This window comes from Tachyglossus aculeatus, chromosome 2 (genome assembly GCF_015852505.1).
Source record: "Tachyglossus aculeatus isolate mTacAcu1 chromosome 2, mTacAcu1.pri, whole genome shotgun sequence".
Classification (NCBI taxonomy): domain Eukaryota; kingdom Metazoa; phylum Chordata; class Mammalia; order Monotremata; family Tachyglossidae; genus Tachyglossus; species Tachyglossus aculeatus.
The window spans coordinates 66,307,956-66,335,754 of record NC_052067.1 but is presented as its reverse complement, the minus strand read 5'-3'; the positions used below and the strand labels follow the sequence as shown (position 1 = coordinate 66,335,754).

General features: G+C 41.9%; 1 protein-coding gene and 1 long non-coding RNA gene across 6 annotated transcripts in view; one reads left to right on the top strand and one right to left on the bottom strand.

Annotated features, from left to right (window-relative positions):
* Positions 1-27,799, bottom strand: part of SYNE1 (spectrin repeat containing nuclear envelope protein 1) — a 503,300-nt gene that overhangs the window by 245,531 nt on the left and 229,970 nt on the right. For all 5 annotated transcript variants that reach the window (XM_038770126.1, XM_038770112.1, XM_038770118.1 and 2 more), the window contains 7 exons: positions 23,030-23,185; positions 18,360-18,651; positions 15,982-16,154; positions 12,000-12,309; positions 8,785-8,949; positions 5,507-5,863; positions 166-302 (listed from right to left, as the gene is read on the bottom strand). In XM_038770126.1, coding sequence (XP_038626054.1) covers positions 166-302; positions 5,507-5,863; positions 8,785-8,949; positions 12,000-12,309; positions 15,982-16,154; positions 18,360-18,651; positions 23,030-23,185 — 1,590 coding nt within the window. The remainder of the gene's footprint in view (positions 1-165; positions 303-5,506; positions 5,864-8,784; positions 8,950-11,999; positions 12,310-15,981; positions 16,155-18,359; positions 18,652-23,029; positions 23,186-27,799) is intronic.
* LOC119948252 lies at positions 6,007-12,156 on the top strand. Its single transcript, XR_005456664.1, has 3 exons — positions 6,007-6,143; positions 8,814-8,901; positions 12,088-12,156. It is a non-coding gene; the product is annotated as an uncharacterized LOC119948252 (long non-coding RNA).

The window sequence follows — 27,799 nt, the reverse complement described above, 5'->3', positions numbered from 1 at the left end:
AGCTCACTGTGGGCAGGACTGTGTCTGTTTGTTATATTGTACTCTCCCAAGCACTCAGTACAGTGCTCTGCACACAGTCAGTGCTCAATAAGATTAATCAATTGATTGATCTTGAGGAAATAAATGAGAGAAATTGTTTTAACAATCAATAAAATACCCACTTACCTGTTATATTCTTTAATTAATCCAGACACCTTTGTACTGTATGGACTCAGGTCTCTGGAAAATCTACAAAGGTCATTTAAATGAGCCTTGAGCTCATCAGTAACAGGTTCTGCTTTCCTCAGAGCCTCCAGTATATCCTGTTAGAAAGTACCAGAAGAGAAAAATAAATTAAATTGGTTAATGAGAAGCAGTGTGGCTTAAATGGAAAGAGCACGGGCTAGGGAGTCAGAAGACATGGGTTCCAATCCCACCTCCACCACTTGTCTGCTGTGTGACCTTGGGCAAATCACTTAACTGCTCTGTGCTTCTGTTACCTCATCTGTAAAATGGGAATTAAAAGTGTGAGCCCCACATAGGACAACCTGATTACCCTGTATCTACCCCAGTACCTAGAACGGTGCTTGGCACATAGTAAGCGCTTAACAATACCATAATAATTATTTATTATTATTACTATTATTATTATTATTATTAATGCCCATTTGGATCAATTTCATTTATATAGAGCATTCTCAAATACACCTACCGATGGAGATCATAGGTCAATTAAATCCACTGATACTACAAAAACCTCTTCCCTAATGCCATCTTTGCAAGGACTGATGACATCTTCCAAATGCACTCTTGCATTAGGTGCCAATCAGCTATAAGTGGTGATAGTTGGAAGAAAATAGCAAAACAGAAAAATACCAGGAGGATGGCAGAGAGGTTCCTAACTGGAAGAACACTGCCACTAAATCAAGAATCAACTGAAGTCTTAGGTCTTAATATGATAAACATGGCTCCACTAGGGTCCCAAAAGGGCACTCACAATGTACACCCATGTGAAGAATGGAGAATGCCTCATGAAGCTCCACCCCCCCAAAACTGTAAGCTCATTGAGGGCAGGGAACATGTCTACAAACTCTCCCAAGGGATTCATTCATTCATATTTATTGAGCACTTACTAGGTGCAGAGCATCGTACTATGCTTGGAAAGTACAATTCGGAAATCAGAATATTTCCGAATATCAGAAATTATTTATTTATAGTAATGCCTGTCTCCCCTTCTAGACTGTAAACTCATTTTTAATGGTATTTCTTAAGTGCTTTCTATATGCCAGGCACTGTACTAAGCACTGGGGTAGATACTAATCAGTTTGTACATAGTCCCTTTCCCACATGGGGCTCACAGTCTTAATCTCCATTTTATAGATGAGCTGACTGAGGCACAGAGAAGTTAAGTGACTTGCCAAAAGGTCACACAGCAGTAAAGTGGCGGAGCGGGATTAGACCCCACGTCCTCTGAATCCCAGGCCCATGCTTTATCTACTAGGCCATGCTACTTTCCACTGCAGGCAGGGGAATGTCATTCTGTTGTACTGTACTGTACTCTTCCAAGTGCTAAATACAGTGCTCTGCAGTAAGTGCTCAATAAATACTATTGTTGATGATGACGATGATAATGTTGATGCTATGAAAGTAGTGGAGAAGACTATAAGCTCCTTGTGGGCAATGATCATGTCTACTAATGTATTATACTCTCCCAAGTGCTTAGGACAGTGTTCTGCACACAGTAAGCACTCAATAAATAATACTGATTGATTAATTAAAAGAAGTGGGAAGAGTACAGCATGGGACTGGGAGCCAAAGGACCTGGTTTCTAACCCGAGCTCTGCCACTTGTCTGTTGTGTGACCTTGAACAAGTCACTTCACATCTCTGTGCCTCAGTTACCGCATGTGTAAAACGGATATTATGATTGTGAGCCCCATGTGGGACATGGATTGGGTCCAACCTGATTATCTCCTCTCCCTAGTGCTTAGTACAGTAATGGGTACATAGTGAAGTACAGTACAATGTTGGGCACATTCAACAAATAAGATGAGGAGTTGGATTACGGACATTTTGACTGTGGTATGCCAGTGGGTTATACATAAAGAGAGCTTCTGGAGGGAAAAGTAAACATAAGATTTCGGAGAAGGAGAGAGATCAGAAGATAGCAGGACTATCAAGGTAGATTTGGAAGCCACCTGGGAAGGTACAGTAGTTGAAGCTGTTGGACATGGTTGAGCTCCCCAAGGGATTTTGTGGCTAGTCACCAAGTCCACCAGATAAATGATGCTGCTTGTTGCAACACAATTCTCAATCATGTTTGGACAAAGGATGACCGTAGAATATGTAAACACCTGCTAAATGGAGAGCTGTAGTGAGCCCCTTCTACTCCCAAATATAGAGACAAAAGAAAAATAGAAATGCCTTCAGGAGAAACAACTTCAAATGATATTTTCAATGACGGTATTGGTAGGGAGGCTAAACTGGGATGTGGTAATCAAAATGTGGCGTTAAAACATGGGGTTCTAATTTAAAACAAAAATGATAGATTGAGGCAGAGGCCAATAAAGGACAGGCCCTACTGATATTTAAAGCTGAAAAACATTTGGGCACTTCCCTGGAAGGAAAGCTTTTTATAAAGAGAAGCAACATGGCATAATGGAGAGAGAACAGGCCTGCGAGTCATAAGGTCATGGGTTCTAATCCTCACTCCACCACATGTCTGCTGTGTGACCGGGGGCAAGTCACTTCTCTTCTCTGTGCCTTAGTTACCTCATCTGTAAAATGGGGATTGAGACTGTGAACCCCACATGGGACAGGGACTGTGCCCAACCCCATTTGCTTATATCCAACCATTCATTCATTCAATCATTTTTATTGAGTGCTTACTGTGTGCAGAGCACTGTACTAAGCACTTGGGAAGTACAAGTTGGCAACATATAGAGACGGTCCCTACCCAACAGCGGGCTCACAGTCTAGAAGGGAGAGAGTACTTGGTGCAAACAGTGCTTATTACAGTGCCTGGCACACAGTAAGTGCTTAGCAAATACCACAATTATTATTATTACATCAGTCTTTTCAGTTAAACCAGCACTACTGAATAGCAACACCAACAATAATGTCTTCTACAAATAAAAAGGACAAATCATCATAATCATCAATGGTATTTAGTGAGCCCTTACTATGTGCAGAGCACTATACTAAGCACTTGGAAGAGTACAATACACCCAAATTGACAGACATGTTCCCTGTCCCAAGAAAGCTTACAGTCTAGAGGTGGAGACAGACAGTGATATAAATAATTTATAAAGCAAACACACTTAAGTTTGTAATTCCTTAAATCATAATGATTTTATCATTATATTCAGATAATTAACATTAATATTTTGATTGTAATAAACCTGGGGACATTGTCTAACAATCCTATGTGACTCAGAAATCTCTAGGTAAATAAATAAAGCCAGTTCTGTCAGAATTTATCTCAAAAATGTACTGCCTTCTAAAATAGCATTAACTCTAAAATAGCATTAACACTAGGTTAACACATTACAACCCAGAGCATGATGAGGAGGTCTTAAAGTAATATGTGCTGTCTTTATATTATAAGGATTTATGAAGAACTTAGGTTTCCTTTTCAAATGAAAAGACGTAACCTGATACTTTTTTTCTAAAATATTTTGGGGATTTTATTAAATAAAACCTGAACATTATATTTAAAGGTTTTTGTACTGTACATAATTTAGGGATACCATTTAAAATTTTTAGTCACATTAGTTGGATGCAGACATCAAAACTCAAATGGGATAAAAATGAATCTTATTCTGGTTGAATGTACTTCTTTCCACACCACTGAAAATGCTTCTCTTAGAGTGGAACTGAGCAGGAAAACGGTAAACGTTTCTGATTCACTTAATGGCAGACAGATGGTCCATGAAGATGCATAAATAGTAGTATAATCAGGAAATATGCATTATAAGAATGCTTTGTACCTGACTTTTCTTTCTACATGCCATAAATTGTATTTCTTCCTAAAGCCAATAATTTGGCTCAAAGAAAAAAAATCCAAGGTATAAATCACGTCAAATCAAAGGAAGCTGAAAATAGCAATATGAATGAAAACAATGCGTATTTCGGACTGAATTAGTCATTTTCCTAAGTATTTAAAAAATGTGACATCCATTTCTATTTTTAAACTGAAGTGATTTGGAAGTAAAACTATTACTTGGAAATTTCCTTTCACCTGGTCCTTCTGGTACACACTTCTTGAGAAAGACTAATTTCAGTAACTTTAAATTTAAATATTTTAAGTAAAATCTATGAATAGTCATTGCATTACTGGATATCAATCAATTACTAAATTATAATCTCCCATAATCCAGTATTATAAAAAAACCCAAAAGTCATATCATTTATATTTTGTGATTATAATGCAAATATTTGGAAATTTGTTTTTAGATTTTTAAAAGTTTTCCTCTTTGGTATTCCCAATGCTACACTGTTGACATTTAAACAAAGGAAAGAAAATCGTTCTGAGCACAAGGTACTTTTTTCCAGATTATGGTACCCTAATACTGACCATATGGTGCTGCTATGATTTCCTTATTCCTACTTCAAAGTATGGATTGATGCAACCCATTTTGATAGTTAAATGTGATGAGAAGGGGATAATATGAAAGGGGATTAGTAGGAGACAAATAGTTTTATTTGGTGGTTAAGAAGAAAGAGATGTCCTGTTGATTTGTTGGACATTTGATTCACTGATCAACAAACAATGCTTCAAATACTGCATGGCTCTCTTTGCAAGAAACTACTTTGAAGTAATGCAACAGAAATAGAAACCAGTTTACTCTGCAACCTTATAAGGGAATCAATGATTCAGCTATATAAATTGATTATTTCTTTATCCAAAAAAAAGGAAAACGTAGGACTTCTAACCAGATCTTCTCTGTCCCTCAATCAAAAAGACTGCCTTTAATAAAGTGAAAGGTGGGAGGAGAAAAACATTGGTAAGGGGCGGGAGGGTAAGAGCAGTGGTTCCTCCTAATAAGAAGTTGTAATAAACCAATACACAAAGAAAAATGTCAAGGACAAACTGGGCATAAGCCCAAATAGGAAAAGGCACCACAGCAATGACTATTAACTGGAACAGTTAATGCTGCTTTGCAGTAATATAGCCATTTAAAATACAAAGCAAATGGGAAAAGAGCTGTTGGTGGTTTGTTTATTTCTGCCTCCGAGGCCATTTTTTCAGTCTGAGGGGCTGAATCCGATATTACAGCCTATTGCACTACAAAAGTGAAAAGCATAAAACGCCCCCATCACAAACGACTTCAAGTTCAAGTAAATAATCTCTTTACCCAATGATTCCTTAAAAATGAAATCTTGTCAGGAGAGGGAAGTAAAACAAAACAAAAAACTACGTTCCCAAAGTTTTGCTATTGCAGTTTTTCTGTTAACATGTTATTTTTCCCCAAGCAGTATCCGAGTTCAAAATAGAAAGAGCAATGAGAACCAGAAAGCGGGCTTACTTTTTCTTGGCGCCAGCAGTCCACTATTTCATTGTCGGTGTTTTTGCCTTCCAGAAGGGTTAGTTGCTGGGACCAGGTTTCCAGAAGGGCATTAAAATCCTGCAGGGCCTTTTCCAGCCGGGCCACTTGGGTTGAGAACTCCTGCTCTGAAAGGGCCATCTGGCTGACGAGCTCCTCGAGGCAGCTCTGCGTCTGGAAAACGCTGTCTTCCCAGTGCTTCCAGTCGGACTGCAGGGCCTGCATCTCTGTGTCTAGGAGTTCACACCCGCTGGCAGTTGTGTTCTGTTTCACGGTCGGAGCCAGAGACTCGACTCTGTTTAGGCGGCTCGCACCAATCTGTCTGGAATCTATCAACTCCTGTAATGGAACGTTGCCATAGTAACCAAAGCGGGCTGTGATTCACTTGGGCTGAATGCTTCTAAATGTGTGCGCCGAGGGACCCTGTTCGACTACGGAGTTCCGACGAGTGTAGCGTAGCAAGCCAGTAGCAGTTTTGGGGGGAAAAAAATACAACTACATATCATCTTCCCTCTTTGTTTTCCCCAAACGGTGCTGCCTCGAACCCAAACACGAGCAGTCGGATAACAAGCGTGGGAAGGCTTTAGGAAGAATAACCTGAAGAAGCTTCAGTACCTTTGTTAGTATGTTTGGTTTTGTTCTCCATCTCCCCCTTTTAGAATGTGAGCCCACTGTTGGGTAGGGACTGTCTCTATATATTGCCAACTTGTACTTCCCAAGCGCTTAGTACAGTGCTCTGCACACAGTAAGCGCTCAATAAATACACTGATTGACTGATTGATTACCTTTAAATAGACATAGCAAGGCCCCTGAAACTAGACTATCTAAATGCTTCTGATGAGGATTAAGAAGTTTCCTTTGTGATATTTTGTACCAGCAAAAAACAGAGTAGCTGAGTAATTTGCTCACAGAGAATGGATGGGAAGGGGCAGTGCTCAACTGTATCATCATCAATCGTATTTATTGAGCGCTTACTGTGTGCACAGCACTGTACTAAGCGCTTGGGAAGTACAAGTTGGCAACATATAGAGACAGGCCCTACCCAACAGTGGGCTCACAGTCTAAAAGTGTACACTCGGTTTGTGTTGCTTTTCCATCTTGCTTTTCCATCTTGCTTCAGGAGACACAGACAACTAAAATTTCACTACATTAAAGGAAAGGGGGCTTATATACCTCACAGGTTAATAAGCAAATACCTTCAGAGTTCGGCAATTATCTCCACAAGCCCTGAAAGGCAAAATTTTTTCCCCTTTGTTACATAATTTTTTGCTAAATGAACTCAAAAGCAACATAGGATGAATAGAGGCAGTTCTCCATTTCAGATGTTTTGAATTATAACAAATGGCACTTAATATTACACCCTATTTCCATTTACCACACATAGGTTTTGACTTTACAACACTAGTGTCCTTTACAGCAATAGTTCCAGGGGCACAGGCAGTGGGGGTGGGGTGCACAGAGAAGTCATAGGGAAATGGAGAAACAATCTTAAAATCATGATGGGGACCCTCTTTATTAATTCATTCAATCGTATTTATTGAGCACTTACTGTGTGCAAGGCACTGTACTAAGAGCTTGGGAGAGTACAATATAACAATAAACAGACACATTTCCTTCCCACAACAAGTTCTTCTCCCACCCTGCTCTCAAACTCATCACAGCTTTTACAGTGTTTCATTCATTCCATCGTATTTATTGATCGCTTACTGTGTGCAGAGCACTGTACTAAGCGCTTGGGAAGTACAAGTCGGCAACATATAGAGATGGTCCCTACCCAACAGTCGGCTCACAGTCTAGAAGACTCAGAGGTTTCACCATTTTCCTGTGTTTGTTTCCTTTTATTATTATTGTTATCATTATGGTAGGTAACTATGGTATTTGTTAAGTGCTTACTACGTGTCAAGCACTTTTCTAAGCATTGGGGTAGATATGTTAATCAGATCGGACACAGTCCCTGTCCCACGTGGGGCTCACAATCAATTATATTTATTGAACGCTTACCGTGCTTGAAAGAGTACAAAATAACAGAGTTGATAGGCACAATTTCTGTCCACTAGGAGCTTACAAGTTAAAAGAATCTCAGTCTAAGTAGGAGGGAGACTAGGCTAATTGACTTCCCATTTTACAGATGAGGAAAAGGGCACAGAGAAGTTAAGTAACTTGTCCAAAGTCACCCAGCAGTCAATGGGAGAGCCAGAATTAGAACCCAGGACCTCTGACCCTCAGGCCTGTGTTCTTCCCACTAAACCAGAAATGCCCTACTGTAGGTGGTAAGTGGAACTATAGCTTTAAAAGATGTGAGTGATACAAAGTCAAAACCAATATACTTTAAACTAAAGTTTAAATGCAAAAACATTGTAACATCATTTGTTTTAACTCAAAATGGTGTACCAGAGTAACTGTCTTTACATTTCAACTCAAAACACTGCTTTCAGGAATCAACTGTAAATATAGCCCTGGTTTCCTGGTAACAATTCAAAGAGACACCAGGCCTTACAGTTTCCCTGGAGCTGCTCTCCTGGGTCATTTGAACATCCAGTTCTAGTGTGGTGAAGAGAAATCAAGAAGCCAACTAGAAAACCTTCTTTATTCCTTGTCTACCCCACCATTCTGAGCTCAGATGCTCTTTTGGAAGGGTCCTTAGCACTACAGATTTCCCTGGCAAGATTCCTAGGAAACCCCATTCTCTCTTCCATGAACGAATCAATTCTGTTGCCCTCATTATTCTAGTTCAGATATATGTCCTTGCTTTTATTTTCAGTTTATCTTTCTTTTGGGCACTATTTTACTCACAAAAGGCTTCAGTAAGTTCTTCCAATCTTGTAAAATGTGTGAGACCTTCTTTTACCCCATGTTCAAACTAGCTGCTGTCCTCTATTTTATAGGTGCATTTCTGTACAACAAAGCTCAACAAGTGGCTTTCCTTTTTCATATTCAGATTCCCTCACTAGAAACAGCTTTGCCTCCAAGAGTGTCTGAATTTCTCAGCCAATTGCCTTTCCTGTAGAGTTATGCAAATGCCACTGTCACTACACTTTGCAGAAAACAAAGAAACCTTATAGTGTTTGGTCAAAAGACTAATGTGTTCTTGATTTCTTTTTTCCTCTTGTATTTTTAGCAAAGGGCAATAAAATCACAGGATGAGCTGCTTTTAAGCATTCAAGATTTAAAAACGGAAGCCTTTTCCATCTTGTATACTGTAGGAACTGCATGCTTTATGCTGCAGGTACTGTAACTAGAATATCCATGCATCCTCTAACCTTAATTTTGGATAATTTTCTCTGGGTAGCACACGAATCTCCAGACACATCTGACCAGCGTTGAAGTTCTTCCTTTGCTGAGTGGAGCCAATCCGTATATTCATGAACCGCATCCAGGTACATCAGGTGGTCCTTCACGATCTCTTCTACCTTTCTCATTTTCTCCTATTTAAAAAAGGGAAATTATTCCTTCATTCAATCGTATTTATTGAGCACTTAATGTGTGCAAAGCACTGTACTGAGCGCTTGGAAAGTACAATTCAGCAACAAATAGAGACAATCCCTACCCAACAATGGGCTCACGGTCTAGAAGGGGGGAGACAGACAAAAAAGCAAAGTAAACAGGCATCAATAGCATCAATATAAACAGAATTACAGCTACACACACATCATTAATAAAATAAATAGAATAATATGCACCTATATACACAAGTGCTGTGGGGTGGGGAGGGGAGTAGAGCAGAGGGAATGAGTTGGGGCGATGGGGAGGGGAGGAGGAGCAGAGGAAAAGGGGGTGTTTAGTCTGGGAAGGCCTCCTGGAGGAGGAGGGCTTTCAGCAGGGCTTTGAAGGGGGAGAAGTGTGCTAGTTTGGCAGATGTGAGGAGGGAGGGCATTCCAGGACCAAGACAGGACACGTGCCATGGGTCGGCGGCGAGACAGGCAAGACCGAGGCAAAGTGAGAAGGTTAGCAATAAAGGAGCAAAGTGTGCGGTCCGGGTTGTAGGAGAATAGTGAGGTGACCTAGGAGGGGGAAATATGGTGGACTGCTTTACAGCCAATGGTGAGGAGTTTCTGTTTGATGTGGAGGTGGATGGGCAAACTATGGAATTTTTGAGGAGCAGGGTGACATGACCTGAACGTTTTTGTAGAAAAAATGATCCGGGCAACAGAGTCAAGTATGGACTGGAGTGGGGAAAGACAGGAGGCTGGGAGGTCAGCAAGGAGGCCGATGCAGTAATCCAGGAGGGAAAGGATGAGTGATTGTATTAACGTGGTAGCAGTTTGGATGGAGAAAAAAGGGCAGATTTTAGTGATGTTGTGAAGGTGGGACCAACAGGATTTAATGATGGATTGAATATGTTAGTTGAATGACAGAGAGGAGTCAGTGATAATGCCAAGGTTAAGGGCTTGTGAGACAGGAAGGATGGTGGTACTGTCTACAGTCAGTGATGGGGAAAATCAGGGGGAAGACAGGGTTTGGGTGGGAAGATAAAGAGTTCAGTTTTGAACATGTTAACCACAAGGAGACAGGAGGAAATCCAAATAGAGATGTCTTGAAGGCAAGAGGGAAGACTGCAGAGAACAAGAGAGATCAGGGCTGGAGATGTAGATTTGAGTATCATCTGCATAGAGGTGGTAGTTGAAGTCATGGGAGCGAATGAATTCTCCAAGGGAGTAGGTGTAGATGGAAAGTAGAAGGGAACCCAGAACTGAACTTTTCGGGACCCCACCCCACCCCAGTTAGGGGGTGGGAGGCAGAGGAGGAGCCCGCGAAGGAGATGGAAGAATGAACAAAGAAATGAGGAAAACTGGAGAGGACAGAGTCAGTGATGCCAAGGAATGTTTCCGGAAGAAGGGGGTGGTCCACAGGGTCAAAGGCAGCTGAGTGGTCGCGGGCGATTAGGATGGAGTAGAGGCCACTGCATTTGGCAAGGAGGAGATCATTGGTGACCTTTGAGAAGGCAGTTTCTGTGGAGTGAAGGGGATGGAAGCCAGATTGAAGGGATTCAAGGAGATAAATGGAAGCGAGCAATTTGAGGGTGTGGGTGTAGACAACTTGCTCAAGGAATTTGGAAAAGAATGGTAGGAGAGAAATGGGGCAATAACTGGAGGGAGTAGTGGGATCAAGGAAGGGTTTTTTTAACAATCATCATCATCATCATCAATCGTATTTATTGAGCGCTTACTGTGTGCAGAGCACTGTACTAAGCGCTTGGGAAGTACAAATTGGCAACATATAGAGACAGTCCCTACCCAACAGTGGGCTCACAGTCTAAAAGGGGGAGACAAAACTAAACATACTAACAAAATAAAATAGAATAGATATGTACAAATAGGGGAGACAACAGGGGAGACATGGGCATGTTTGAGAGCTGCAGGGAAGAAGCCATTGGAGTGTGAACAGTTGAAGATGGCTGTTAGGGAGGGAATAATAATAATAATGGCATTTGTTAAGTGTTTACTATGTGCAAAACACTGTTCTAAGTGCAGGAGAGGATACAAGGTGATCACGTTGTCCCACCTGGGGCTCACAGTCTTAAACCCCATTAAGGGGATTAAGGCTATGAAGGATGGGAGAGCAGAAGAGGGAGCCAGAAGGAAGAGGAACTGGGGAGGGGCAGGGGTCACTTTAGAGAGCTCACGCATCTTCTTAATAAAGTAGGTGGCCAGGTCACTGGGGGCAACACTGCTTCCTTTTATTGACATTCGACACAATTAAAGCTTGAACCTTCAGGTAGTGCCAAAACTCCACTTACGTTATGTATTCCATCTGTGAATCAATGGTTCTTATTGAGCACTTACTATGTACAGAGCACTCTACTAAGGACTTGGGAGGGTTCAAGTTGGTAGGTTGCTTCCTGCCGACAAGCAGCTTACAGTCTATTCAGTGCCTAAAGTACCAGCCTAACCTCAGTAAATGTGATCACCACCACTTACAACATAACTTTCTAAAACAGTTTTAAAAGAATAGAACAGAGAAATAAATGAAAATAAATTTAGAGATGACAAGTCAAGAATTTTTTTTATGGCATTTGTTAAGCGCTTACTATGTGCCAGGCACTGTACTAAGCGCTGGGGTACATACCAGCTAGCAAGATTGGACACAGTCCACGTCCCACATGGGTCTCACTTCACATTTTACAGTTGAGCTGAGGTACAGAGAAGTTAATGGCTCACATAAACAAAAGTAAAACATACTAGTTGCTAAGGTGCTGTATAAAGCCACGGCACAGACAGATGGCTATCTGGTGTTGTCGAATAAATACTCTGTTCTACAACTCTCTTCTATGATTTTCACCTACAAAGCTTGTATAGAGTTCAAAATCAAACTGAATTGTGACACTGAATAAGTATTTCCCTATTAAAAACTTCAGGGGCACAGGAAAGAGCAACACTGAGGGAATTCCCCAAATCAGGATTTGAGCAATACACTACTGTCACAGACCTACCCTTTGTCTTGCCTGCTGTTTCCTCCTTTAGTTTGAGACACTTACCTTGGCAATGGTTGTGATGTCATTAAATTGAGTTTTGAGTTCCTCCTGAATTGCTTCCTTGAATGAATCATCCTCCGTTTTCTCGAAGAGCTCCTTGGACGTTTCCGTGAGATGATGAAGAGCCCCCGTGTGTTCCTCAGCCTCGGATACAATGGCCTGGCAGTAGTCTAACTGGGAAAACTTCTCTTTTAGACTTGCTTTCCTCTGTATGGGCTCTGCCACTCTGCGATCGATTGATTCCATCCACTGCTCCAGCTGGCTTTTCCTTTCCAGGTGGTCATTCCATTGGCTAATCACAGACTCCAAACAGCTGAAATTAAAGGCATACAAATATATAGTACAGGTAAATTATTCTGCCAGCTTAAAATGAAATCCAATTAAGATTCAGTGGGTTTTCATTAAAAGGATGACATGAAAATTATATTAAAATATTGTTTCTGCTGGTTTAATACAGTGCTCTGCAAGGAATAGGCCTCAATAAATGCAATGACTGATTTGCTGATTCAAGGCAGAGTAAAAAACAAAGGCTAAACTATGGCCACTACAGTTTTGATTTAAAGCAAAGAAGTTTACTAGTGTCACTATTCACCTGTTTCAAGATGCAGTCAAACATTAAACTTAAGATTTTATTTCATTTGATCTTTCTACATATGGGCCAAATATTTTACAGAAACAAAACATTTGCTAAATTTTGTAGCGATAAAGAATATTACATTTCTATCCATATATCTTTCTCCATTAAATATCATTCTAAAACAGATACAATAGGTATAATTTAATTAACGGACTCCATCTCACTACTACAATTTTTTATGATCTTTAAGTGACTCAAAGCAATGTGAAACAAGCAAGCTCTTCACAAATAGTAGGTTTGGAAAAATTCCACTGGATACTAATCTCCTTCACTCCTGCAGGAGTTGTTTAAAAAAAAACAAACACTGTTGTCCTAGCTTGGCCTTATATTCCTCTAAATAGTGGCTGTTGTGGGGAAGTAATTCCAAGTAATCTTCCTGGTTATTAATCCATAATCTTTACTGATTCGCTATTTATTGAGCTCAGAATAATAGTAATTGTTAATAATAATAATAATAATAATAATAATAATAATAATAATGGTATTTGTTAAGCGCTTACTATGTGCCAAGCACTGTTCTAAGCACTGGATAATAATTGTGGTTTCAAGAAGCAACATGGCTTGGTGGAAAGAGCACAGGCTTGGGAGTCAGAGGTCATGGGTTCTAATCCCAGCTCTACCACTTGTCAGCTGTGTGACTGTGGGCAAGTCATTTACTTTTCTCTGTGCCTCAGTTTCCTCATCTGTAAAATGGGGATTAAGACTGTGAGCCTCATGTGGGACAACCTGATTACCCTTTATCTCCCCTAGTGCTTAGAACTGTGCTTGGCACAAAGTAAGTGCTTAACAAATACCATTATTGTTATTATTATTACTATTATTTAAATGCTATGTGCCAAGATCTTGTACTAAGTGCTGGGGTAGATACGAGATCATTGGGTCGCACATGGGGTACACAGTCTAAGTAAGAGGGAGAACAGGTATTGAACACCCATTTTGCAGATGATGGAACTGAGGCACAAAGAAGTTACATGATTTGTCCAATGTCACACAGCAGGCAAGTGGCAGAGCTGGGATTAGAACCCAGGTTCTCTAATTCCCCAGGCCCACACTCTTTCCACTAAGCCACACTGCTTCTCTACTGCTTTCTCAGAATGGTCTAGTGCTGTACGGAAATCAAAAAAGTTGACCACTCCCTTGCACCATACATTCAGAAGAACCAGGACAAAGAAATATGGGCAATTTTTCATTTCTTTTTCTTTCTTATCCCGTAAATTTTTAAATAAAAGGAGTAGAGAGGCAAGTTGGATTGAGAAAGGGAAGTATATCATGCTGTGCATTGATGAGTTTTCATATGGCTACATTTAATTTCATTTGTACACCACTAACAATGTATTGTAATAGCACTATGCATTATAGCTTGCTATACACAAAAGATTTACCTTGTGCAGAATGTCATGGTCTACTGAGGTCATATTACACCTCTGCTTCAGAACTGATTACCTTACTTCTGGATACTGCAGGCCTCCAATCAATCAATGGTATTCACTGAGCATTTACTACATGCAGAGCTCTGCACTAAGCATTTTGAAGAGCACAATTCAACAGAGTTGTAGACATGTTCCCTGCCCAGAAATTACTCCTTCTTTGCATTAGTGCTGCAACAGCGATTTGGTAGTATTTTATAAAGAGGTGCAAGCAGAAACGTTTATGGATCTCTGTATGACATTCAGAATTTGATGCCAACAATATACTTTAGTTCTAATTTTGACTAGAGGAAACATTACCGATAATTCATTATTTTTATTTAATAAACATATATTTAATAAACATTCATTCATTCATTCAATCGTATTTATTGAGTGCTTACTGTGTCCAGAGCACTGTACTAAGCACTTGAGAAGTACAAGTTGGCAACATCATAACCTAATGCCTTTGGAAGATGGAAAAATGCATTATGCATTTGTCCAATGTCATATAGCAGGTAAGTGGCAGAGATGGGATTAGAACCCAGGTTCTCTAATTCCCCAGGCCCACGCTCTTTCCACTAAGCCACACTGCTTCTCTACTGCTTTCTCAGAATGGTCTAGTGCTGTACTGCAATCATAAAAGTTGACCACTCCCTTGCACCATACATTCTGAAGAACCAGGACAGAGAAATATGGGCAATTTTTCATTTCTTTCTCTTTCTTATCCTGTAAATTTTTAAATAAGAGGAGAAAAGAGGAGTAGAGATGGAAAAATTATTAATCAACGGTATTTACTGTGTTTACTGTTTGCACAGTACTGTAGTAAGTGCCATGAGTATACAATAGCGTTGGCAGACACGATCCCTGCCCACAAGGAACTCATAGTCAAAAGGGGGAGACAGATACTGAAAAAGTTAGAGAGAATTGAAATGGAGGAATATAAGGATATGCACGTAAGTGCTGTGGGACTGGGGGAGAGGTGAATATCAAAATGCTTAAGGGGTACATACCTAAGTGCACAGATGACACAGAGGGGATGACGAAAAGGGTGGGGAAATGAGAGGTTAGTCAGGGAAGGCCTCTTGAAAGAGATATGATTTTAATAGAGCTTTGGAGATCTATGAGTGGTATTTACCGAGCACTTACTATGTGCAGGGCACTGTGTTAAGTGCCTGGCAGAGTATAAAACAACAGAGTTGGCAGACAAGTTTCCCTGCCCACAAGGAGTTCACCGGCTACAGGATGGGGAGAGTAGTGGTCTATTTGATATGAAGGGGCGGGGGAGGATATGGACAAGGAGTCAGTGGTGAGACAGATGAGATGAAGGTACGAATGAGTAGGTTTGTGTTAGAGGAGGAAAGTGTGTGGACTGAGTTGTAGTAATAGATCACCAGGGTTAGGCAGGAGGGAGAGAGCTTTTTTGTTGTTGTCGTTATGGTATTTGTTAAGCCCTATGTGCCAGGCACTGTACTAAGTGCTGGGGTAGATATAAGATAATCACTGGACACAGTCCATGACCCACATGGGACTCACAGCTTTAATTCCAGAAGAGGTTACAGCGGCACAGAGAAGTTAAGTGACTTGCCAAGGTTACGTAGCAGACAAGTGGTGAAGCTGGTATTAGAAATCAGGTTTTATTTGTTTTGCCCCAGCACATGGTACAGTTCTTTGCAAACAAAAGATGGTTAATAAATGCAATTACATAAATGTACACAAGCAAAAAAACAAATGTTTGCATGGGAATTGCTAATTCTCAACTTTATCAGTCCTGGTAATTCACTGCAGGTCAGTTCCTGGGCAGAGAAATTGATTTTTATCTATGGAAATGTTATGCTCTAAAATATCTGCCTTATTATCTAAAATAAAACCATTGATTTGCTCACCACCACAAACTCTTTGGCCAAGTTTTTTAAAATAACAAGAGAAATAGAGTGAGTACCTCTGAGCACGGGTAGACGAGCTCATGATATTAGCCCATACATCTCGTAGTGTCTGGAGCTGGGTTTGAATCACCTTCTGACCTTCTCTGTTGCTGCTTCTCAGAGCCTGCTCCCCTTTGCCAACAGCCATATTTAACTTAACATCCCCTTCGCCTTTCATTAAAATGATTTCCTGGGAGGTAAAAAGAATCTTTAGATGAGGAGACATTTTTTCTTCAACAATGCTCAATCGTCTGCTTTGATTCCTCAGAACAACAACAACAAAAAATCTTTGATTCAACCAGCTTGCATTTTGTCTCCGACAGGTGGTAATGAACGCTGCTTGAAAAAGCAAAGAGATACTGGCCTGCCTGGTACCTAATCTCAAGGTTTGGCAGTGCTGCCTAACATCCAGAAATTCTGTACGTTAACCCACCACAGGCCTCTTATTCTCATTTAATAATAATTAATTATTGTGGTATTTGTTAAACGCCTACTATATGCCAGGCACTCTACTAAGCACTGGGATGAATACGAGCCAATCGGTTGGACACAGACCCTGTCCCACATGGGTCTCACAGTCTTAAGCCCCATTTTACAGATGAGGTAAGTGAGACACAGAGAAGTGAAGGGACTTGTCCAAGGTCACACAGCAGACAAGTGGCAGAGTCTGGATTAGAACCCAGGTCCTCTGACGCCTGGGCTCAAGCTCTATCCATTAAGTCAAAGGATCCATGACAGATTTCTTTCTTCTACTTCACGTTCCCAGAGAAAGGAAAACTATTTAGCCTTGTCTTATCTTACGCCTTTGAGTTGTCGCTGACCCATAGCGACGTCATTGACACATCTCTCCCAGAGCTGCTTCACCCACATCTGCAATCGTTCTGGTAGTGTATCCGTAGAGTTTTCTTGGTAAAAATACAGGCATGGTTTACCATTGCCTCCTTCTGTACAGTAAACTTGAGACTCCACCCTTAACTCGCTCCACTACCACTGGTGAATTTTGACTTGTAGCAAATTGCCATACACTCGGCTAGCCACTGACCAAGGTGGGAATGGAATGGGTTTGCCTCTGCTTGTCTCTCCCTCCCATAGCCAAGACTGGTAGAGTACTGGAAACTCTCCAGCTGCCATCCCCAGAGGGGAAACTATTTAGTACAATGCTCTAAAAGTGCTCCATATATGCTAATAATAATGATAATAATAATAATGATGGCATTTGTTAAGTTGTTACTATGTGCCACGCACTGTTCTAAGCACTGAGATAGATACAAGGTAATCAGGTTGTCCCACGTGGGGTTCACAGTCTTAATCCCCATTTTACAGATGAGGTAACTGAAGCAGAGAAGTCAAGTGTCTGGCCCAAAGTTACACAGCTGACAAGTGATAGAGGCGGGATTAGAACGCATAACCTCTGACTCCCAAGCCTGGGCTCTTTCCACTAATAGTGTATCTATTTTACCCTTTACAAACTCCCGAATATTTTGAGGCTGTCAATTATTGCTTCTACTGTTACTCTGAAAATAAATGATGGTCCAGACACTGAGTAGCTTTTATGCAGCATCTTATCTCATAAACCTCTTTTGTAAAGGTGGTATGATGAAAATAAAGATAATATTTTTTAATGTAGCCGAGAGCCCAAAGCAAGCTCTCATTTTACAAAGAAAAATTTCTTCAGGATCAGTTCTTCCAGTTGATCCCTCCTCTTATTCAAAGGTCAATACAGAAGAACTTAAGAATTAAGTGATCCCCCTCCTTCCTCTCCCCCTCCTCCCCCTCTCCATCCCCCCAGGCTCACCTCCTTCCCCTCCCCACAGCACCTGTATATATGTATGTATGTTTGTACATATTTATTACTCTATTTATTTATTTTACTTGTACAAATTTATTCTATTTATTTTATTTGGTTTATATGTTTTGTTTTGTTGTCTGTCTCCCCCTTCTAGACTGTGAGCCCGCTGTTGGGTAGGGACCATCTCTATATGTTGCAAACTTGTACTTCCCAAGTGCTTAGTACAGTGCTCTGCACAAAGTAAGCGCTCAATAAATATGATTGAATGAATGAATGAATATAATGTCAACCTAATTGTTCCTTTAATAATAATAACGATGATGGTATTTGTTAAGTGCTTACTATGTGTAAAGCACTGTTCTAAGCGCTGGGGAGGTTACAAGGTGATCAGGTTGTCCCTTGTGGGGCTCACAGTTTTAATCCCCCATTTTACAGATGAGGTAACCAAGGCCCAGAGAAGTGAAGTGACTTGTCCAAAGCCACACAGCTGACAGTTGGCAGAGCCGGGATTTGAACCCATGACCTCTGACTCCGAAGCCGGGGCTCTTTCCACTGAGCCAAGCTGCTTCTCCTTTAAATCTGACACTGTACCAGCTCAGCACTTACCTGAATTTGAAATAGTCTCTTCTCTAGGGTAGCTTTGCTGCCTACCATGCTCTCAGCAGAGGCCAGCTTCTCTTGAATGTCTTTTATCCAGGACCACATGTTCTGCAGGGCAGCTTCCAAAGCCTGATGCTCCTGGAGAGCAACCTGGCACGTTCGGAGTTTCTCCTTCGTGATTTTGACTAAGTTTTGATATCCAGTAAGGAGTTGGGCCGCTAGGCGTACTTCTTTCCCTGCACCGTGGCCTTCTTCATTTAAAATCTGCCCTCGCTGAGAAAGCTTATCAAGGGATTCCCTAAAGAAAATAAAAAGTGGAAGATTTATGTGTGCAGAGCACTGTACAACGTGCTTCCGAGAGTACAAAATAACAATAAACAGACATTCCCTGTCCACAACGAGCTTACAGTCTAGAGGTCTATAGTCTACAGCTACAGTCTACAGTTTAGATTTGAGGAGGAGAAAAGTGAAGAGGCACTGCACGGACTGCTAATGACTAAAGAGAACTTGGCAGCAGAGTCCAGGAGTGGATCTAGGCAGCTCACCTCCGGTCTTGCACCCCCAATCTACCTAGCACCATCACTGACTCCCCTCGAAAACTCTCCGATGTCCACACTTAAATTGACATCACGACTTCTGGGGACTTCAATATGCCCATATCATATAATAATAATAATAATAATAATAATAATAGCATTTATTAAGTGCATACTATGTGCAAAGTACTGTTCTAAGTGCTGGAGAGGTTACAAGGTGATCAGGTTGTCCCACGGGGGGCTCACAGTTTTAATCCCCATTTTACAGATGAGGTAACTGAGGCACAGAGAAGTTAAGTGACTTGCCCAAAGTCACACAGCTGGCAACTGGTGGAGCTGGCATTTGAACCCATGACCTCTGACTCCAAAACCTGTGCTCTTTCCACTGAGCCACAACCCCCGGCCCACGTCATCCCCCTGGCCTGGAATGCCCTCCCTCCACCAAACTAGCTCTCTTCCTCCCTTCAAAGCCCTACGGAGAGCTCACCTCCTCCAGGAGGCCTTCCCAGACTGAGCCCCCTCCTTCCTCTTCCCCCCGTCCCCCCGCCTTACCTCCTTCCCCTCCTTACAGCACCTGTATATATGTATATATGTTTGCACGTATTTATTACTCTATTTGTTTTATTTGTACATATTTATTTTATTTTGTTAATATGTTTTGTTCTGTTGTCTGTCTCCCCCTTCTAGACTGTGAGCCCGCTGTTGGGTAGGCACTGTCTCTATATGTTGCCAACTTGTACTTCCCAAGTGCTTAGTACAGTGCTGTGCACACAGTAAGTGCTCAATAAATACGATTGAATGAATGAATATCATCATGATAAGCCCCAGCCACTGGTTTTCATATCCTACTCAACCCTGCTAACCTTCGGCTCCTCCCCTCATTAGCCACACCCCAACTTGGACAAACACTGGATGCCATCATTCTAAGGCACTGCTCCACCTCTAGCCACAAGTCCAAACTGCCACTCTCTGACTTCATCCTCCCTTACAAGTTCTCTTACCTGCACACCCCAAGAAACTCTCTTCTTCACCAATAGATAGAGAATCTCTCTATCACACCCCTCGTGGAACCCCTACCCACCCTTCCCAGATGTAAAGATTCCTGTGCTCATCACCAAACTCCATTCGCTTGCCTCCCTGTCCCTCCTTTGTTCTTATATCACTTGCAGCTCTGTTCATTCTCCTGCTCCCTCCATTTGTAAATAATCTGTGTCTACCTGTCTTTTCCTCGAAATTAGAGGTTTTTTATGCAGGGACTGAGTTGTTTACATTTACTACACTCTCAGTCAGTCAGGCAAATGTATTAAGCGCTTACTGTGTGTGGAGAACTGTACTAAGCACTTGGGACAGTTCAATATAACTCTATAAGAGATACATTCCCTGCCCACAATGAGCTCGCAGCATGGCTCAGTGGAAAGAGCCCAGGCTTTGGAGTCAGAGGTCATGGGTTCAAATCCCAGCTCCGCCACTTGTCAGCTGTGTGACTTTAGGCAAGTCACTTAACTTCTCTGCACCTCAGTTACCTCATCTGTAAAATGGGGATTAAGACTGTGAGTCCCCCGTGGGACAACCTGATCACCTTGTAACCCCCTCAGTGCTTACAACAGTGCTTTGCACATAGTAAGTACTTAATAAATGCCATCATTATTATTATTATTATTATTATACAGAGTAGGCTCCCAATAAATACTACTGACAGTGGTCAGCCAATCACTAATATTTATTGGACACCTGTGTGCAGAAAACTGAACAAAATTCTTGGGAAAGTTCAATAAAATTTGCAGGTGTGATCCCAGCTCTCAAGAAGCTTAGAAGCTACCTGGGGAAACAGACATTAAAATTAGTTAGCAATAGGAGGATGTTAAGCAGCGTGGCTCAAGTGGAAAGAGCATGGGCTTTGGAGTCAGAGGTCATGGGTTCGAATCCCGGCTCCGCCACATGTCTGCTGTGTGACCTTGGGTAAGTCACTTCACTTCTCTGGGCCTCAGTGACCTCATCTGTAAAATGTGGATGAAGACTGTGCGCCCCCCATGGGACAACCTGATCACCTCATAACAGCCCCAGCGCTTAGAACAGTGCTTTGCACATAGTAAGCGCTTAATAAATGCTATCATTATTATTATTATTATGCTATAAAGTGCTGAACAAGAGCTGACAATGTTTTTTGTAAGAGTCCACAAAATGTACATTTTGAGCAGTTGTTGCAAAAAACCATAACATTTCTGCCCACCCCACCACCATGGACATGAGACACCAATATGTGAAACTGAACACAGCACACTGTGATAATGAAACAGTCAATAATGTCACTGCAATATGTGGAAGTTTCTTCACAACAACTGTTGCTGCCATGAGGAGTGGGAAAGCACAGGGGAAGGGAAACGAAGGAGGAATCAGAAAACAGGGAAGTGGAATGGAAGGGAGAGAAGAGTAGAAGATCAGTAGTACAATGGGCCAGCACTGACAGTCACTCACTCACGCTGCTCAACAGAGGGACCTAGTTGAGTTTCCACACACATCCTCTATCCCACCCAACTCCTGCAGGTCGTGGGACAGATAGAGCCCAAGGGGTCCCTGTCCTTTTCCATCTGCCTCAGGTTTTAGGTAGGTTGTGGTTTGGTGCTGGGCAGGCTAGTAATAATAATAATGATGGTATCTGTTAAGTGCATACTATGTGCAAAGTACTGTTCTAAGCACTGTGGGGGGATACACGGTGATCAGGTTGTCCCATGTGGGGCTCACCGTCTTCGCCCCCATTTTACAGATGAGGTAACTGAAGCACAGAGAAGTTAAGTGGCTTGCCCAAGGTCACACAGCTGACAAGTGGCTGAGCTGGGATTCGAACCCATGACCTCTGACTCCCAAGCCCGCGCTCCTTCCACTGAACCACGCTGCCACCGTGACCTACTGGAAAAGGTATGGGCGTGGAAATCAGAAGACCAGGATTCTAATCCTGGCTCGGCCACTTGCTGGTTGTATGACCTTAGGCAAGTAACTTCTCTTGCTTCAGGCTCCCCCGACTATAAAATGGGGATTCAATACCTGCTGTCCTTCATACTCAGACTGTGAGTAGCCATGTGGACAGGGAATGCTTGAACTGATTAACTTCTATCTACCCCAGAGCTGAGAACAGTGGTTGACACAAAGTTCATGTTTAATACCTAGAACAGTGCTTTGCACATAGTAAGTGCTTAACAAATACCATCATTATTATTATTAATGGGAAGAGCAAGACCCTGTTCAAGAACAATAATACTGACCAAAAAATTAATCACTGTAGTATTATTAAGCACTTACTATGTGCCCAGCACTGGAATAAGTGATGGGGTAAATACAAGTTAATCAGGTCAGACCAGTCTCTGTTCCACATGGCTACTCACAATCTAAGTATGAAGGAGATCAGGTCCTGAATACCCATTTTATGGCTGGGGGAAACGGAAGCAAGAGAAGTTAAGTTTTTGGCTATTCACAGCCTAAGTAGGGGGAAGAACAGGTTTTAAATCCCCATTTAACAGACAAGGAAAATGATGTACAAAGAAGCTAAGTGACTAGCCCAAGAACCCAGATTAAGCTCTAGAGCCAAAAGTTATAGACACCATAGTATACACACACACACACACACACACACATATGGTATTTATTGTGTATGCATATATAACGTGTATAATATGTACATTAAATATGTATATATACAGAAAATGCATATATGTTTACACAGAATGCATATAGGTATACATATATGTGCATGGGTGTGTGTAAGTATACATACATACATATTTATGTATATGTCTTCATACTCTCACACACACACACACACACACACATATATATATATATAGAGAGAGAGAGAGATATATATAACAAGAGCGATGGGAGGGTATCATTACTTGAATGTTTCAGTGGAGTGGAAATAATGAAGTGGCAGTTGGAAGGTAAATGTTGGGGATATTAAAAATTAATTAGGGATGGTCTCCTGAAAGAGGCCATGAAATATTACAGAGCCCAAAACACTAATAAGCCTAGCAAACACAGAACTAACGGCTATTTCATAATGCTATTTAACTGCATTATAGCTGTGCAAGAAAAAAAAGATCATACATACACACACAAAAACCCCACAATACATAGCAAATAGTGCACCTTGCCGCTAGAAGTTCTCCCAGAAACATTTCAACTTTATGGAATTCATTTTTCTTCTCAGGGATGTGCTGTTTGAACTCTCCCAAAGATTCTGTGCTTAATCTTTCTTCCATTTCATGAATCCACAAACTCAGTTTCTTATGCTGATCTTCAAAGCTATGGGGTGAAAGAGAATCTCCTTGAAATACATGGTAAATATTTGCAGTTATAGTCCCAAAGTTTTAAGGTATAATTCCACAAAACGAAGAAACAGGGTTTCCAAGTTAAATTTGTTTTCATGAGAGGAAATTTCCAGTGATAATCAAGAAGGGGGCCTTTGAAGCCTTAACTAACATCTGAATAATGACTCCTATTTTCTCTATGTACAATGAGCATGGAGCAAATGTCTTGTCAATCGTCATTATGATAGTTCCCTAAATGCATGGGAAGGATTTTACTGAATAATTACATTTTCATATTGTATGCTTCATTCATTTATTCAATCATATTTATTGAGCATTCACTGTGTGCAAAGCACTGTACAAACCTCCTTGGGAGAGTACAGATAGGGACCAGGTCTAATTCCTACATGTGTATTCATTCTCACACATACTAAGCGCTTAACAAATGCCACCACTATTATTATTCCCGGCCCTTACCAGTTCTCTGCACACAGTAGGCACGCAATAAATGCTATTTACTACTCATAAGAAGCAGCATGGCATAGTGAATAAAGCACAGGCCTAGAAGTCAGAAGGTCATGGGTTCTAATCCCAGCTCTGCCACATGTCTGCTGTGTGACTCTGGGCAAATCACTTCACTTCTCTGGAGGCCTCAGGTGCCTCATCTGTAAAATGGGGATTGCGACTGTGAGCACCATGTGGGACAGAAATTGTGCCCAATCTGATCAACTTGTATCTATCCCAGCATTTAGAACAGTACTTGCCACATAGTAACTGATTAACAAGTACGATTATTATTATTGTTATTGTTATTATTGTTGCTATTGTAAGATTTTGAAAACACAGATCACCCTTATACGTTGCAAGGTGCCCTTACTGGTCATTTAGTCCACTTTACAGTTAAAGAAGATATGACACTATTAAAACTGCGAAGGAGAGAAGAGCCTCTCTTTGCCTTTTTGTTGGTGGAATGAGATTGACACTCTCTTCCAACAGAAATTGATGCAGTGGCTCTAGCTGTGTATTTATTGAGTGCTTACTTTGTGCAGAGCATTGTACTAAGTGCTTGGGAGAGTACAGTGCAACAGGATTAACAGACACATGCCCTGCCCATAACAAGCTTACAGTCTAGAGGACTAATAATAATAGTTATGTATTTACTTTGTGCCAAGCACTCTATAATAATGATAATAATGGCATTTATTAAGCACCTACTATGTGCAAAGCACTGTTCTAAGCACTGAGGAGGTTACAAGGTGATCAGGTTGTCCCACGGGGGGAGGGGGGGAGGAGCTCACAGTCTTAATCCCCATTTTACAGATGAGGTAACTGAGGCACATTAGAGTTAAGTGACTTGCCCAAAGTCACACAGCTGACAATTGGTGGAGCTGGGATTTGAACCCATGACCTCTGACTCCAAAGCCCGGGCTCTTTCCACTGAGCCATGCTGCTTCTCACTAAGCTAAGCTAGTATAGTGCTTCTCACTATACTAAGCACTGGGGTAGATACAGGATAATCAGGTGGGACACAGTCCCTGACCCAGGCATGCCTTACAGTGTAAGGGGGAAGGAAAACAGGTATCGAATACCTATTTTATAGATGAGGAAACTGAGGCTCAGAGAAGGGAAGTGACTTTCCCAAGTTCATACAGCAATCAAGTGGTGGAGACATGATTCTAGATTCACAGTCTTCTAGACTGTGAGCCCACGGTTGGGTAGGGACCATCTCTATATGTTGCCAACTTGGACTTCCCAAGCGCTTAGTACAGTGCTCTGCACACAGTAAGTGCTCAATAAATATGATTGATTGACTGATTAAGAACCCCCAGGTCCTCTGACTCCCAGGCTGAGCTCTACCCACTAAGCTTCTCTGCCCATCTGACAGCTCCCCAATGCACCAATTTTTAGCACAGTGGCGAGTTCTCCTAAGGTCAGTGAAGCAGTGGTGGCAATGTCTGCTATCCTCTCTGTGGGCCAAAACCAGACCCATCTCTAAATAATAATAATAATAATAATAATAATAATGGCATTTGTTAAGCGCTTACTATGTGCAAAACACTGTTCTAAGCGCTGGGGAGGATACAAGGTGATCAGGTTGTCCCACGGGGGGCTCACAGTCTTAATCCCCATTTTACAGATAAGGGAACTGAGGCACAGAGAAGTTAAGTGACTTGCCCAAAGTCACACAGCTGACAATTGGCAGAAAGTCCTCACCCCATCACTACCTCAGGGGCATAAGCCAGGAGATTCATTCATTCAATCATATTTATTGAGCACTTACTGTGTGCAGAGCACTGTATTAAGTGCTTGGGAAGTGCAAGTTGGCAACATATAGAGACAGTCCCTACCCAACAGTGGGCTCACAGTCTAGAAGGACTGTATTCTCCCCAGCGCTTAGTACAGTGCCTAGCACAGAGGAGATGTAGCATTCTCCCAGAGTCAGGGTGGAAAGCATTTCCCCACTATTCATGAAATGAACCAGATGTAGGCTTCCAAGAACCCATCCTCTCCCTCTACAGCAGCAAAGCATGGCTCAAATAATTTTAAACAGTAAAGAGGGATGAACTAAACTCAAAACTAAGTATCTCCAGGCTTTTTTCTGTTCCTTATTTCTGGAAAAGCAGCATGACCTAGCTGATAAACCATGAGGCTGGGAGTCAGAAGGACCTGAGTTCTAATCCTAGCTCTGTCAGTTGTCTGCTGCATGACCTTGGGCAAGTCACTTCACTTCTCTATGCCTCAGTTCCCTCATCTGTAAAATGGGTATTAAGACTGTGAACCCCATAAGGGATATGGACTATGACTAACCGGAATTGCTTGTATACCCCTAGTGCTTAGTACAGTGCCTGGCACACAGTAAGCACTTAACAAATACCACAGTTATCATTATTATTATTATTCCCAACTAAACCCCACCCTTTTCCTTTGAAGCCTTAACATACGAATAAAGACCCCTATTTTCTCCAAGCACAATGGGCATGGAGCAAGTGCTTTGTCAATCATCCTTATTTCATGAGTACTTACTGTGTGCAGAGTACTTTACTAAAATCTAAGAAAAATACAATGGAATTAGTAGACTGGATCTCCACCCTCAAGGATCTTACAATTTATTGGGGAGCCCCATGGGACAAAAGTCAGTTCCCCATCCTGAACAGGGTCTATCTCCAAGTGCTTCCAACAGTAAGTCAGTCAATTGCATTTATTGAGCACTTACTGTGTGCAGGGCACTGTACTATGCTCTTGGGAGAATACAATATATAACAATGGACCAACCCACTCCCTGCCCACAATGAGTTTATAGTCTAGAGTATGCCATGCCACATGTTGGTGAGGTGGCTGAAGATGCCAGCAGCAATCCTGAGGCCAGAAACAGGCACTGACTGGGACATAATAATAACAATGATATTTGTTAAGCACTTACTATGTGCAAAGCACTGTTCTAAGCACTGGGGAGGTTACAAGGTGATCAGGTTTTCCCAACGGGGGTTCACAGTTTTAATCCCCATTTTACAGATGAGGTAACTGAGGCACAGAGAAGTTAAGTGGGAAGCAGCGTGGCTCAGTGGAAAGAGCCCGGGCTTTGGAGTCAGAGGTCGCGGGTTCAAATCCCGGCTCCACCACTTGTCAGCTGTGTGACTTTGGGCAAGTCACTTCACTTCTCTGGGCCTCAGTTCCCTCATCTGTAAAATGGGGATGAAGACTCTGAGCCCCCCAGGGGACAAACTGATCACTTTGTAACCTCCCCAGCACTTAGAACAGTGCTTTGCACATAGTAAGCGCTTATTTCTTTGTATTTCCCAAGCACTTAGTACAGTGCTCTGCACACAGTAAGCGCTCAATAAATACGATTGATTGATTAAGTGACTTGCTCAAAGTCACACAGCTGACAATTGCTGGAGCCGGGAATTGAACCCATGACCTCTGACTCCAAAGCCCGTGCTCTTTCCACTGAGCCACGCTGCTTCTATGTCCTGTAGCTCATTTGACAAGGCCCCTTTCAATGCTGTGCACTCTTGAAGGAGGCACACAAGACAAAGAGGCCCCTGCCAGGGACTTAGGACATTCTCAGAGATACTACAGGGCAGCTAAGACTGCAGCAGGCCCATGGCAGTACTCTGGTAACCTCCTGCAGGCTTCTGATGCTTACGGACAATATTAGCTCTACACTGCTGTCACCTTGGTTTCATATGTAAAAACTCTTGGACAGCTTTGTCAATGTGCCAAAACCCTGCCCACTTACTCACTTGTTGCACCAATCGCTCCAGTCTGAATATGACTGGCAGGGATAAGAGCGTGTGAGTGGCACTGCATAGGCCCCTGACACTATAATTGATTCCTCCATGCAGGCTCTCCATCCCGATATATTTGTGATTAGACTCACGACGACTCATCTCTCATTTAACTCATGTCTCATTTAAATCAGACGTCTCTGTCATCACACAAAGCCAGGAAGATCCAGCCTGGCTTGGTCACCCTTGGGGGCTAAGTAGGACCTGCCAGGATCTTACACATCTGTACGATCATTCAAATTACCACTATTTAGATCTTTCTTCTCCATTCACAATGCCCTATTTCTTCAAATCATTTTACAAGGAACTGTGCATTGCAT